We start from the raw sequence: 15,926 nt of genomic DNA on the forward strand, positions 1-15,926 counted from the left end.
CATCTATTGTTAATATTTTGCCCCATTTGCTTTATAATCCGCTCCTTCCTCTCCCTCCTCACTTCCCAATCTCATCTTCTCTATCTAGTTACCTAGCTAAGATTTTATTTTCTGAGCCATTTGAGAGTAAGTTACACATAATCTAGCCCTTTACCTCTAAACACTTCAGTGTGTATTTCCTAAAAATAAGGATATTCTCTTACATAACCAGAGCGCAGTTATCCACCTCAGTAAATTTAACTACTTTTAACTACTCTCCATATTCCAATTTTGTCAACTGACCCAACAATTTTCCTTTATAGCATTTCCCCTCTACAGTACAGGAGTAGTCTCAGGTCCATTCTAGCATTCAGTTATCACGTCTTCTTTATTTCCTTTCATCTGGAACATGCTCACCGCCTTTGTCTTTTATGACGCTGACGTTTTTGGAGAATACAGCTCTCCCCTCCTTCTAAATAGAATCTTCATTTAAAGTTTCTCTGAGGGGCCGGACCGGTGGCACAGCGGTTAAGTGCGCACGTTCCACTTCGGCGGCCCGGGGTTTGCGGGTTTGGATCCCAGGTGCGGACACGGCACCATTTGGCAAGCCATGCTGTGGTAGGTGTTCCACGTATAAGGTAGAGGAAGATGGTCATGGATGTTAGCTCAAGGCCAGTCTTCCTCAGCAAAAAGAGGAGGATTGGCAGCAGATGTTAGCTCAGGGCTAATCTTCCTCAAAAATAAATAAATAAAAATAAACTTTCTCAGATGTTTCCTCGTGATTGATTCAGGTTAGACTACTACAGAAGGGACATGGTGTCCTTGTCAGGTCATTTATATCTGGAGGCACAGATATTCATCTGGCCCCACTGGTGATATTAACTTTGATCACCTGGCTAAGGTCTGGTCTGATTTCTCCACTGCACAGTCTTACAATTAATAAGGAGTCTGTGGTGAGACAGTATAAGACCAGGTAAATATGCTCCTCACCCAAATTTGCCCTGGATTCAGCACTATGATGAGAGCCGCCTGACTCGATCTTGACTGTGAGAGCTCAAAACTGATTTTCCAGCTCCAAGACTCCCTCTGCTTTCACCAGTGCACCTTTGGCATCCTACTGGAAGTAAAAGCCCTCCTACCCGCACTTATATACCGAGTTAGTTACCGTCAGTCTGGACTCAAGGACTCCTAGCATTCAAAATGGCCTATAATATATTACCGTCCTTAATTATTTTTAAGCTCAAATTGTCCCATATTTGGCCAAGGCAACTTTTAAATTTCTCCCTATTTACCCCACTCTGAGCATATTCTAATACCTAGAACTTGCTTATTGCGAGAATTGTTTTGCCAAGGAATCTTACAAGGTTAAGGCATATTTAAACTTTAGCAATAAGATTAAATTCTTTTTCTGATTCCCCTAATGAAAACTGATGTATGCAACCACTGACCTACATACTTAACAGACCAATGTACATTACAGAACAAACTTTATTCAAATGAGAATATTAAGGGTCTGCCTGATTGGCTGCCACCTGAGGCTACGTTTCACTATTAATTCTTAGCTGTTTACTCATTGATCTAAATACTTGGAGGGGGACCTAAAGGATGGTTGGATTTATATCAGAATAATAGACCTCTAAACTTTAACAGTCTCTTTAAATAGTTTTTTTTTTTTTAATTAAGGGAGAGAGAGAGCTATCTACAGTGAAAACTGGTGAAAATGTGCAGCCAATCTGAAAATAAAGCACTGGCAAAATTACAAAGCTGAGAAACAGCTGGAGACAATAGAACGAATCAATTGTAACAGAATTTTGGTTGGTCATAACAGAAACTTGAGGAACTCAGTACAATTCACAGAGACAGGAGCTTCTGAGAACCTTATAGATTTGCAGCCGTAGAGGAGTGAATTGACCCTGGGTAAAAACAAGGTTGCACCGTTGAGATATACCTGTGCAAGATCCAAAAGGCAGAGGTCATTTTCCTGCCCCTTTTCTGAACTTTTCTGCTGTCAAACAAGGGTGAGGAAGCTGAGGCTGTTTCAACAGCAGTGGTCCAGAGTTCATTTTCCAGCTCCCTGCATATAAAAAGCAGTGGCAGCAGAAATTTCTCGATTCCAGATTCCCAATACCTGGATCACAGCTACTGCAAAGTACTGTGCACTCTTAGTTCTAGAACCATAAGCCACAGAATACGAGCACCTCCCCTAGTGGGTCAGTTCTGGATGAGACTGAGGGGCACTCTGAGAGGCCCCACCTAAAACAGTCCTTCAGCCCCTCATTCCCTTCTTAAACTCTTCTGACAAACTACCTACAGCAGTTTCTGCTTCCTGCACTGAAACCTGATGGAGTGAGACAGATACGAAGAAAATAAACAAACAGGATAATACTGACTGTGATCATATCTGAGAGGAAATAAACAGGATGCGTAATAGAAAAAGAGAAAGGCTGCTTTGAAGATGGAACCGGGGGAAGCTGCACTTGGAACCTGATCTTTAAAGTGAGGATGGAAAGATGAGAAGGAGCTGATGACGTGAAGGCCTGGTGAAGTCGGCCAGGCTGGGGAAACACCCATGCAAGAATACCGCAGTGGAGAAGAACTGGGCATGTTCAAAAACCTAACAGAAGCTAGGGTGGCTACAGCAGAGGAACGAAGAGGAGAGGACAGGAGAGATGAGCTGGAGGAAGAAAGCAAAAGCCAGACTATGGAGAACACAGAAAGGAGTGTGGATTTTCTTCTAAATGTTAGGGGGCCGACCCCTTGGCCAAGTGGTTAAGTTCGCGCACTCCACTTCGGCAGCCCAGGGTTTTGCCGGTTCGGATCCTGGGCAGGGACATGGCACCGCTCATCAAGACATGCTGAGGCGGCATCCCACACGCCACAACTAGAAGGACCCAGAATTAAAAATATACAACTGTGTAACGGGGGGCTTTAGGGAGAAAAAGGAAAAAAAATAAAATCTGAAAATGTTATGGAAAGACACTTAAAAGTTGTAAGCAAGGGAGTAACATGTCTTAATGTTTGTAAAGGAGCTCTTGGGCTGCAGAGTGGCAGGTGGACTGCAGAAGGCAGAGAGGAAGACGGCAGAGCAGTTAGGATGCTCTCCCAGAGGTGCAGGCATGAGAAGACGGTGGCACGGACTAGGGGGACCGTGGAGATGGAGAGAATATGCACGAAGGAGCCATGTTTTGGAAGTAGACTCAACAAGACTAGCTGATGACAGAGATGTGGGAGCAAAGAAGGGTAAATTGAGGGGAACAGGAAGGGAAAATCAAGTGTGAGGCATGGTGGCTGAGCAATATTGTTTTATTAATATTTTGGGGGGCCAGGCCGGTGGTGCAGCGGTTAAGTGCACACATTCTGCTTTAGCAGCCTGGGGTTCACTGGTTCACCGGTTCGGATCCCGGGTGTGGACATGGCACCACTCATCAAGCCATGCTGTGGTAGGCGTCCCACATATAAAATAGAGGAAGATGGGCATGGATGTTAGCTCAGGGCCAGTTTTCCTCAACAAAAGGAGGAGGATTGGCAGCAGTTAGCTCAGGGCTAATCTTCCTCAAAAAAAATATTTTTTTAATTATTTTATTGAGGTCATATTGGTTTCTAATGTGTAATTTCAGGTGTACATTATTATTTATCAGTTTCTGTATAGACTGCATCTTGCTCACTCCCAATAGTCTAGTTTTTATCCATCACCATAGATATGTGCCCTTTACCCATTTCACCCACACCCAAACCCCCTTCCCCTCTGGTAACTACTAACCTGTTCTCCTTATCCAGATGTTTGTTTATCTTCCACATGTGAGTGAAATAATATGATATTTGTCTTTGTCTGGCTTATTTCACTTAACATAATACCCTCAAGGTCCATCCATGTTGTCACAAATGGCAAGATTTCATCTCTTTTTATGGCTGAATAGTGTTCTACTGTATATATATATACCACATCTTCTTTATCCATTCTTCAGCCATTGGGCACTTGGCACTTGGGTTGCTTCCACATCTTGGCTATTGTGAATAACGGTACAATGAACATAGGGGTGCATAAATCTCTTTGTATTGTTGATTTCATGTTCTTTGGATAAATACCCAGTAGCGGGATAGCTGGATCATATGGTAGTTCTATTTTTAATTTTTTGAGATATCTCCACACTGTTTTCCACAGTGGCTACACCAGTTTGCATTCCCCCCAGCAGTGTATGAGGGTTCCCTTTTCTCCATATCCTCTCCAACATTTGTTAATTTTTTTCTTGTTAATTATAGCCATTCTAACAGGTGTAATGTAATATCTCATTATAGTTCTGATTTGCATTTCCCTAATAATTAGTGATGTTAAACATCTTTTCATGTGCCTGTTGGCCATCTGTAAATCTCCTTTGGAAAAATCTCTGTTCACATCCTCTGCCCATTTTTTGATCAGGCTGTTTTCTTGTTGTTGAGTTGTATGAGTTCTTTATATATTTTGGAAATCAACCCCTTGTTGGATATATGATTTTCTCCCAGTTGGTGGGTTGTCTTATCATTTTGTTCATGGTTTCCTTTGCCTGAGCAATGTTGTTTTAAATTGTTCCCCCAAAGCCTTATGTTTGCTCCTGAAATAATTACAGAAAGGACGACTGTCTCCAAATTGCCACAACTGAAATGAGATGCTTTGCGATCTGTAACAAAGAGACAGGAGTTCATTTAAGCATATCACACGTCCCGTGGTCTTAAAATGTACTGGCCTAATCTATTGCCATGTGAAACCTGCTCCCCCAGGCATGCAGACCGGCAGTTCTGACATGGACAGGGCTTATGTACATCAAACGGGGGGCTCTTGTCTAAGTTGAAATATAACCCCCTCCTCCATAAACTACTAACCAGTAAGTCTTTAGAAGAAAAAAAAATGATTCTTTCTAAGCTAGTAGCTTTAGTTTTAAATTTCTAATATACTTAGTGGTATGATTAGATTTGTGGAGCCTCACCCTTTAGTAAAGTCATGTCTACTATTTATGAAATCAGACTAGGTTTGCTTTGTCTGATGAAAGACAATTCCAAGAATCTCAGTGTTTTCTATTTTGAAAAGTTGTGAGAAATACCACATACACCCGTTATTATTACTGAATAGGCAAACTGTGAGAAATGTGAACACCTCAGGCTTCTAAAAGCATGAAGTGTCTCAATAAATGATAATCATCCTCATTCTGTGAATGCTCCCCATCCACCCCACCTACACTGCATACATTATCTCATTCATTTAGCCCCACTGTTAGGAGTGAGGAAATGATGGTTCCCAGGGCCTTCTGCCCTTTGACGTGAGCCAGTTCTCCAAAATGACATCTACCACTGTTTGCATTTAAAAATAAAACAAAAACAAAGCCTTCTTTCCCAAAACTAAATCTTAAAATTAACATCAGCAAATGAATATTTAATATCAAGATGTTCAATATGGCTAGTTGCAGTATTTGATACAATCTTACTGTGATTTCTTTCCTGCTCTGTAAAACTCTACCCAGCTAAATGTGATCAAAAGGAAAATCTATACAGAGTTGCTATTCAAATTAATGGCTGCAACTAAACATTTCTAGTATAGTCCGCACTGGGTAAGGGGCCAGGAATGCATACAGCGACTCTACCAAGTGGTCATTACTGATGAGGAAACTGACTCTCACAGAGAGATTAAGTAACTTGCAAGTGGCAGAACCCAACCCGTGTCTGCTAACCTGCAAGCTCATCCACGTTCTTTCCTGCCTCCACATGCCTGCCTAGGAACAGACAAAACAAGTCTGAAATTCAAGGGTGCCTGAAAAGAGGCCGATTTCATTTGACCCTTTGCCCTACTTGAGATTGTAGCTATGGTAACAGTCCCTTGTATTCAACTGGTAATGGCTTTGAAATGCAATTGCTTGTTCATCCTTCTATTAGGAAGCTAAACATGTTGGATAAATAGTATCTGCCTTGGGGGATAAACTAGAAAATCAGGAAAAACTATCATCTATTCACACTACACATCTGCTTGCTTGCAAATTGGACAAATTATCCATGTGGACTGGGGTATTCATGTGGGTTGAGCCTATTTTTCCAGTTAAAAAGTCAGTCAGTCATGGGGATGTAATGTACAACGTGGTGATTATAGTTAATAATACTGTATTGCATATTTGAAAGTTGCTAAGAGAGTATATCTTAAAAGTTCTCATCTCAATAAAAAATATTTGTAACTATGTATGGTGACAGATGTTAACTAGACAATGTGACAATCATTTTGCCATATATACAAATATCGAATCATTATTTTGTACATCTAAAACTAACAAATGTTGTATGTCAATTATATTTCAATTTTAAAAATTAAATTGTGGTGATCATTTGCACAATTCTGTAAATTTACTAACAATCATTGAATTGTACACTTGAAAGGAGTAAATTTTATGGTATGTAAATTACACCCCAATAAAGCTGGTTTTTTGGGGTTTTTTCACGTGTACTGAGATGATGCTAATAGATTATGGTGGTAAATTCTTCTTCCTGGTTGAGAGGACAAAAATATCACATTGTTAGAAATCACTAAAGAGAGTTCCTTTGCTGGTTTCTATGGAAAAGAAGGACCACCCTTTCCTTCTGGAACAACCGGGTACCTACATCCCATCCATGTTGGGTGTTGTAGCAAGTACGTCAAAGGAGGAATATTTCTCCTCTGAGATGAAGAATCACCAAGTGAGGGAACAGCATATAAAAAGCTGGGAAGTGAGAAAGGACTGACCTTTTGGGACCTTTTGGAAGGGAAACTCCAAGCACTTCAGCATGGCTGATGCTAAAGGTCATGTAAGATTCCAAACTTCTGGGAACCACCCCAGACCTACTAAGAATGGCTCATGGTGGGCCCTAGGAACATGCATCTTAAGCAGTCACCCACTCCCCTAACCAGGGGATCTGTGCACATTAAGTGTGAGAACGCTTGAGCTAGATCCTAAGTAAGGCCTTAAATGCCATGCTAACATGTTTGCAAACTACCTCAAAGGCAATGAGAAGCTGTGACAGATTTTAAGCAGCAAGGTGAAAATGGACTTGAACTTTAGAAAGAGCAGTCTGGCATGGCACATTGCTCTGGGATAGAGCAAGAACCCTCAAGCCCCCTCCAGGGCCCAGGAGTGCACATACATTGTCACCTCCTCTACCTTTTAACCTCTTACACTAAGGCACTCAACACAAACATACCTTTTACAGGTCATAGTCACCTATTAACATCCAGCTACTAAATGAAAACCCTGTAAGAAGGTTATGACATTCACCAGAGTCAAAGAGGGAACCATCCCACAGAGCAAAACGTTTGGAGAGGCCAGAAGTGACTATACATACCACCTATGTGTTGGCAGGCAAAGGCCGTTTTCAAAATATTGCTGACATTGCCCTCCCCTTGCTGACCGATACTAACAGTGCTTTGCTTAAACAGATGGCCATTTGGGCGCATGTTCACCACTCTCTTTTGTGGTAAGTGGTTTCCCATCTCCCCTGAGGGAGGGAAAGGTGTGGGGACTGTAAATTTGCAGAACTGAGCCAGCTGGAGGCTGGGATTAGCCTGAGAGGTGCTTCTATCCTAAAGAAATCCAACGGCAGAAGAGGAGTTGTGCAAGACTCTCCATGGGCCAAGCTTTGAGTGAGGCCAGCTCCTTACACCCTTGGGAAACCAATGTCAAACAGTCTTAATAACCATAGTGCAACCTTGATGATAATAGTGCTAAGAGTCAACATTTGCACCCCATACGCTAAGACTTTATAGGCTTTAATCCTCAACAATAACCCTCTGAAGTAGATTCGATTATCTCTATCTTACAGACGAAGAAACTGAAGCTTAAAGAGATTAACTTATCCAAGGTTGTATGTGGAGGAGCAAGGATTCAAACCCGTGTCCATCTAACTCCAGAACTTGTACCATACAACTTCATGGGATGCATCAAATAGATATCCATTTCTTCCTAGTTTTTGATACCTATATGAGTATTAAGGAAATAAGCAAACTTAATGCACAAGGTTTAGAACACATTATAAACAAATTTATGTATAGCCCTTGAAATCACCTAGTACAGGGGTCAGCAAGCTTTTTCTGTAAAGAATCAATAAATATTTAGGCCATGTTGGCCATCCGGTCTGTGTCCCGACTAATCACCTCTGCCATTGCAGTGTGAGAGCAGCCATAGGCAAAGCCTAAATGAATGGGCACAACTGTGTACCACTAAAACTGTATCTACAAAAACAGGCAGGAGGGGGGCAGGATAAATTTCTCCTTCTGGTGAAACTTGCCACCCTCTGACCTCATGGAAAAGATACTGAATGTACAGGTAGAGCACTTGGCTTCTAACTCAGATTCTGTGCCTAAGTGAGCTAAGTGACCTTGGATAGATCACTTCCTGTCTGTTTGTAGGACGTGCGCACGTTCAGAATTTTCTTCTCCATTGACTGCAGAAATAAGGTAAAACCATACTTGAACACACTAAAACATGTGCTGCAGATTCTTCATCAAATCCATAAATATAATGAACAGTGGCGGCCATATCTTAAGGTAAAAACATAAAGGGAAAAGAGAACTAGCATTTTCAGAGTACTTCTATGTGCCAGGTGCTTGTAAAGTGGGCTCTTATTTCATCCTTATCGCCAGCCTTATGGGGTAGGTATCATTATTCCCATTTCATAAATGAAGATCATCAGATAAGTTAAAATAACGTGCCCAAGGTCACACAGCAAATGGGAAGACAGGCTCTGAACCCAAGCTGGCTGCTCCTCCGAAGCTCGTACTACTCTGCGCCAGGGGTAGCTGTTCTTGGCCAAAGAGCACCTGTTGCATGATTTTGCACAGATGATGACCTACGAGTGCTTCTGGGAGAGGGTTCTGGAGTCGGGCTTCATCCCCTCTCTTCGGGTCTCTCCCACTGTGTCATCTGCCTTGCTCACCTCCTCTCCAAAAGATCAGACTCCATTTGGCCTGAAAAAATGATGTGAGAATCTGAGATCTGTTTTCTTTAGTCTGAGTGAAATGACTGCGACTCATGTGTTGAAGAAAGACCAAGAACCCTAGAACTCTGGGGAAAAGTGGTCTAAGGAAGCAAAGATGGAGAAAGGAGGACCGAGGAGACGGTCCCAGAAACCCTGACTGCTCCTGCTGACCACACCAGAGTGGAGGGTCAAGTTCTGTATCTCAGAACTCAGCCAAGGGTAGGAGTCTACGTGGTGAAACAGAAGCCGATGGAATTACTCAAAGGCGTCTGACTAGTCTGTCTCTTTCACCACTGCATCGCAGTTCACAGTCATCAGTTTAAAACTGTACTTTGGAAATGGGGTTGGGAAACGAGAAAGCAAAACCAAGAAATGGGATCATCATTACTTCCTTTATCAAAAAAAAAAGAAAAAGAAAAACATTCTCCAGATAAGGGAGGATACGTGTCTCCCTACTGCCAAAAAAGAAAACAAAAAAGAGCAAACCCAAACTCCTTAGCTGAGCATTCAAGTCCTATCAAAATCGGCTGGAGCACACACAGCACTGCTCTCCTGCCTCAGGCACAGAGCTCCCGCTTACTCTCTGCTTCAGCACAACGGCCTCCATCGCTCGTCATGCACGCCTGAGCGTGTTCCCCCTGCTACTCTGTCTGCCTGCAAGCATGAAGCAGCGATCTGCTCCTTCGCTGCCTGCTGAAATTTCACCCCTCAATGTCCAGATCCAATGTCGCCTTCTCCATCACAGATGTCAAAGCTGAGAAGAACTTCAGAAATAGATCACCAATGTCAATTCCTTCATGCTTCCTATGAGGAAACTAAAGCCCAAAAGGGTTAAAAGACTTGCTCTAAGTCACACAGCTGGGCAGACAAAACTCAGTCTGGACATCAAGTCGGCTGACGCGGGGGCAGGAGCATGCCCTGACCGTGATGCCGTGGGTGACTGCCCCCTTGAAAGCTCTCTCCTCCCAGCTGCTCCAGGCCTGCTTACACTCTCCCTGAACTCCCTACACTCCGGGTCAGAGCTGTCTGTGTGTCTAAAACCAGACCTGACCCATCATGTTATCCCCATACTTAGCCACCTCTGCACACAGTGGGCCTTCAGTGGGCTGTAACAGTCATTCAACAAACAGAACAAAACACCAGAAAACCACCTGCCTCCCCACCTCCAGTCTGGGCTCCCTCGGATCAGACTTTGCACTGGCAGTGAGAGCCACCTGCAGCGCTGATCTCTGCTCCCCTCTCCTCAGCTTCAGTCCTTCAATACACACCATGACAGCCACGATCCGGCATGAAAGATTCGGAACAGCCTTCCTACCCTGCCAGCCTCATTTGCTGGCACCCAGAGCACCACAAGCTCTCCCTCACCTCCTACCTTATGCCTGCTAGTCCCCTCCATGGGATACACTTCAAGAGCTCCCCTCGTACCCAATTCTCTTTTATAAGGCTAACCCTTACTCATCTTGCAAGACGCAGAATTTCTAAGAAATCAACTCCTCCAGGAAGCCATCCCTGACTACCCAGCCCCCTGGATGAGGTGCCCTCCTCTGTGCTCCTGAAGCCTCCTGCAATCCCTCCTCCATGGTTCTCAGCATAGATATTGCCTCTATTTGTCTACACCCCTGCCCCCATCCCCCACTAGACCACAACTTACGACAAGAGCTATGTCTGCCGCTCTAGCACCTGGCACAACATTCAACATGTTAAATTAGACTGAATAATTCTTCTCGCTTACTAGCTACAATCAGACCCAACAACCATATATAATGCATTATTTCACTAAAATATTTTAAATGATGTAGACCCTGTGTATATTTCAGCATAATATCAGCAATACCAATGGGACATGTCCACAGATCTCAGCAAGAAAGCATTTACTACATACCCAGAGTCTTCGAACAAAAAGATTAGGATGCATAATGGCATTATGAACTGCCAGGCACTCAAAATTTGAGGAGTCCCTTTGGGGAAGGGATCTAACCAATGCGGCCAACTGGCCAGAGTATCTCTAGGTGCACAACCAATGTCCGTTAAGCACAGAGGTGGGAAAAGAGAGTTCTGATGCAGTCAGGAACCAAAGGGAGGTTTGACAAAGGCAAGCTCTCCCCAGGAGACCTCACAAGTGCCCAGGAGAGTCTCCAGGTACTCATTTTCTGGGAAGTGAGCACACAGTGGCTTCAGGAGACCGCCCCGCTGAGATGGCCACTGGGGCACCCAAGACTGGAAGCGGGGGAGCTGTCAGCAGGCGGCTGGATGGAAACCATGAACCTCACAGAATTCACAGTATCAGCTTCATAGGATCAGCTCACCCTGTGGATAATTAGTAATAGCACCGTCCGCAGGGAACTACAATAAGGCGGCCAACAGCTAACACAAGGAAGAAGTGACACCTGCCTAGAGAAGCTTACCTGAGCTAGCAGACTGGAAGGGAGGAGGGGGTAGCTGGGTGCGGGGGTGGGGAGGAGAAAATGCGAGCACATTTCACTGAAAAAGCAGCACTCCCATTATGGATGGGATTCAAGAGATTCAAGATTGAACATTTCAGGAAAAGCACCTGTTCGTTACCTGAGCAGTTGAGCTGACGGTCAATGATGCTAGTCCTTCCTCTCACTCACTGCATAACCAACTGACACACACCCTGTCCTAACCTTGCCCAGATTCACCCACTCATAAACAAATGGCCATGCTCCCTCAGTAAGAAAAGTCACAGTGAGCCTCAGGCGTTCATGTCTTCTCCGTGAAGACACCCTCCTCCACATCCACATGAAGGGGGCGGGGTTGAGCCCTGTGGGGACTCAGAATCCTCCCTCACCCCCATACCACTGACCCTCAAACTGGGGAACAGGCCCCCGGGCCAATTCCTCCTCCACATCCTCAGTGAGAAGTCCCTCACATCTGGCCTCTTCTCTCCAAGCCCACAGCCTCTGCTCTACTTCAGTCCTCATCACCTCCCACACAAACGGTTACAACAGCCTCTTGCCCTCCCTGCTGCCAGCTCCACAATCGGGCTGCATCAACTTCACCAAATTGATCCTCCCAAAATAAATAATCTGATCACACTTGCCCAGTTAAAAAACCTTCCAGATCCCCATTTTTTAGGAAATATAACCCTAAGTCCTTAGCAAGACATTCCAGACACTGCACCACATGATCCCAGCTAGCCTCTGCAGTCTCAGCCCTCAGGGCTCTCCTCCCAAGGCTGGGTGCCCTGCTGAACCCAAGGTGTGCTCTCACTCCCAACCATCTCAGCGTCCACCCAGGCCTGTGCCTTATTCCACTTGCTCCGCCCAACGCAATCCTGCTCACCCAAGACCCAGTTCAAATATCATCTCCTCCTCACCACCTTCACTTTTTTTTTTTTTAGAAATTTTTTTTTTTTTTTTAAGATTTTATTTTTTTCCTTTTTTTCTCCCCAAAGCCCCCTGGTACATAGTTGTATATTCTTTGTTGTGGGTCCTTCTAGTTGTGGCATGTGGGACGCTGCCAAGCGTGGTTTGATGAGCAGTGCCATGTCCGCGCCCAGGATTCGAACCAACGAAACACTGGGCCGCCTGCAGCGGAGCACGCGAACTTAACCACTCGGCCACGGGGCCAGGCCCATCACCACCTTCACTTTTGCTTTGAGTGTGACACCCTTTCACTTCCCTAGAATATCAAATAGTGGCCACAAAGGCCATCAACCTTATATTTAAGTGTTTGAACGCTTCCCAGTTGAAATAAGCTATTTTAGTTTCAGTCACCCAGTGAAGTTCACTTATAGATAGAGCCCTTCGACCCATTCAAAGTGAGGGACTTGCTACAAATAAGTCAAGGGTACCTAGTCTACAACGCACACTACTTCTGACTTGCTTACTCTGCCTTGAGCTCTTTTCTAGAGTTCTTATACACATGTCATATCTCCCTACCCAGACAGAGAGCCTAGAGTGCCAAAACTGTGTCTTCTCTTTCTAAGGCACCTTCCCAGTTTGAGCACTGGGCAAACGTGTGAAATCAATAAATGTTTGCGAAATGTCTGTGAAATTTATACAGCGTAAACAGTGCACCATTTACAGGACAAAAAGTGGACTTGGCACGAACAAAAATTTCTGTTTGTACTCTGTTCATCTCCTAGGACCAGGATAGTACCTAACATGTAATAGGAGCCTAATGGCTACTGACTGTAAAAAATAAATTAAAGCTATGGCAAAAACTGAGAAATCATTAAGCAACATCTATTCTGCAGTCATTCATTCACTCAACAAATATCTATTTACCAAGCATCCATGTGCCAGGATCTCTGCGGCTCTGAAACCTAACTTCCTCCCCAGAGCTGAAACCCTCCTTCCCCAGCTAATGAACTTCGGTTCATCTTGTAGGCAATGGGCACAGCTAGGGTCGCCATGTGTCTCCATACACCCAGGACAGTCCCAATTTACACCTATTGTCCAAACATTAATTATTAATAGCATCCCCTTTCTCTCTCAACAATGCCCTGGTCTAAACAATCATACAGCACTACGACTAATCAACCTTTTTCAACAAGCAGGCTAGGGATTCAAAACTTTCACTCCACATTTACTAGCTACTCCCAGTCTTGTTTCCTCACTAATAATACAGGCATAACACTGATTAAATTAAATGGTTATACACAGAAAAGCAGCTGGGGGCAAGGCTGGGCCATCAGATTGAGACCACACTGTAGAGAGCCTTGCATGCCAGTTACATGAATCCTTAATTTAATACACAACAAGGAGCCACAAAAATTTCTGAGGAAGGGCGTGAATGTAGGGTCAGAGCACCATCGAAGTGTTAGCACCTTGATGACCGAAAAGAAGTTAAGACAGGAGGAATGAAAAACAGCGGGCTCCAGGTCATACCAAAACAGACTGCCTAAAGCTGTAAATAAAGGTTGCCACAGATAAAAATAGCAATAAATGTTATCTCATCATTTGCCTTTATGTATAGTTTAAAAGTTTCAACAATAAATAGATGTAGTCTAGCAAGCTCTAGTTCATTGGTCTGTGGTCTCGGGGCCCTTATTGCAAGGGAGAGGCTGTAAGGAAGGTTCTGGACTTGCCCTCTTGTCTGCCAGTCGTGTAAAGGAGCTGTAGTTTGGTTTTGTTTGTTTTTACTTTAAGAGCTACATTTAAAACATAGTATTCCTTGTCAAGAGTTTCCCGACATTGAAGAGACGGGCAGGGCTTCCCCCGCCTGCTCCAGATCTTCCACTATTGCATCATTTGAAACTAAGCCTCCCCCGGCAGCGACTAGTAAAATTTAAGTCAGGTAAAATGGCAGCAGCAGCAGCTGTGCGTGGGTGAAGCTGCGGCGGCCGCCGGCCTCAACTTCAAGAGCAAGAGAGCGCGTCCCTCCGGCGCTGCCGGCGCTGCAAGGAATAGTCAATAAATCAACAGGTCCCGCGCGCCCGCCCCAGGGTGCCCAGACCCCGGCGCGGAAGCCAGGAGGAAGTGGCCACTTATTTAAATACAGTTGAGGAGACAAGAGACCGGAGTCGTTCTCAAAGCGCCTTCCCTCCGTCTACCACCGACACCGGGACCTGCTTGGGAAAGGCCCGGGACCCGTGTACCGAGACGAAAGCACCAGTTCCCCGGCTGCTGTTCCGGTCCCCTAGCCCTCCGGCCCCTCGGCAGCCCCTGCCCTGCCCGCTCGGGCAGATGCCCCTGGGGCTCCTTCCTTCCTCCAGCTGTCCCCCTCCTCTCCTATCATCGACCGTAAGCCTTTCGGTTCTGCCCCCAGGAAACTTCCATAGAAGGTGAGATTCCCAGGTCAAGAGACGATTCCACAAACCCCAGCGTCGGGACTTCGGGGTCAGACCTCACAAAGCCCAGGCGTCCCTGGAGAAGCTCAGAACAGCTTGGTGCTGCGGATCCTCCGCTCCCGCGCGCTCGCACCCATCCACCAGCCGACCGGACGTGGTGTCCTCCATCCCCACGACCCCACCGTGCCGGCGCCCGGAACCTCGGCAGCGCCTCTGCTCCAAACGCCGCAGAAACCTCCTCGCTCCCGCGCGGACAGACCGCCCCAGCCCGGATGCCCCGACCTGCCCCTTCCTCCGGGCGGGAGGCTCCCAGATCGGGGACCAAGGGGGCGGGACCTCGGCCGTCCCGGCCGGGCTCGCTCATCCCTCCCGGGCTCCAAGGGCAGTGCCCACACTTCCCACCGGCCAGTACCTCGTCCGCTCCCAGCTCCTCTCCGTTGCCTACGAGCGCCATGTTCCTCCTTCGGCTACCGCCGCCCAAAATCAAGCAGGAGCTCAGAGCCGACTCCTTTTCTCGGCTCCGGGCTCAGCCCAGCGCCAGCGAGGGAGGAAAGGGGCGGCCCCGCGCTCCCGCCGGGTCCCGGGCGGGGCCAGCGCGCAGCCCGGAGAGCGCTTTCCCCGCCCCCGGCGCCCGCAGACCCGCAGAGCACCCATTTCCCGAGCGGGCGCCGGCGGCCCGCCCCGCCGAGAGCTCCGCCCCCCCCGCAGGCCCCGCCCTCCCTCGCGGCTCAGACCCGAGCAGCCAACCAGGTTCCCGCAACAGTCTCCGCCCCCAGCCTGCGGCGGCCTCGGACCCATGGCGGGGGGGGGGGGGGGGCCACATCGTGGGCGGAGTCACTTCGCAGACAGACTTGGCCGGTCCGGCCCACCTTCTGAGAACGTACCTGAGGGTGTCCGCTTGCTGCGCTGCGCAGAGAGCTCGCGTTCCCCTGCGGCCAAGTCTCCGCCGGGTTGACTAGGCCAAGGTCAAAGCTGCGCAATCCTTGAGGCTCGTGGAAGCGTCCACCTGGTCCTTGGGCCAATACCAGTCCCCTTCCCTCGCCAGAGGGGGCCACTGCGTCTCACAGATGATGTGGCTAGAAGGCAGCCTTGGGTCATGGTCACTGGTCACCCAAAGGACCCTGTCACGCCACCAGCCCGGACACTAGGTCAAGGGCATCATCTTCAGATACAGGGACACTGGGTTTGCTTCTATATGTGATTGAAAAGTAAGAGAAAAACCACAGGA

The 15,926-nt window shown here is 46.5% G+C and overlaps 1 protein-coding gene across 4 annotated transcripts in view; it reads right to left on the reverse strand.

Moving 5' to 3' along the window:
• TTC39B (tetratricopeptide repeat domain 39B) overlaps positions 1–15,313 on the reverse strand; it is a 134,299-nt gene extending 118,986 nt beyond the window's left edge. The window contains exon 1 of one of the 4 annotated variants that reach the window (XM_046665031.1): positions 15,111–15,313. In XM_046665031.1, the coding sequence (XP_046520987.1) occupies positions 15,111–15,152 (42 nt within the window). In that variant the 5' untranslated portion in view covers positions 15,153–15,313. Of the gene's footprint in view, positions 1–14,754; positions 14,900–15,110 lie in introns of those variants that run through there. The other 3 variants (XM_046665034.1, XM_046665035.1, XM_046665032.1) reach the window with 3 other exon arrangements.
• Positions 15,314–15,926: the final 613 nt, after the last annotated feature.

Source organism: Equus quagga, chromosome 6 (genome assembly GCF_021613505.1).
Source record: "Equus quagga isolate Etosha38 chromosome 6, UCLA_HA_Equagga_1.0, whole genome shotgun sequence".
NCBI classification, from domain to species: Eukaryota; Metazoa; Chordata; class Mammalia; order Perissodactyla; family Equidae; genus Equus; species Equus quagga.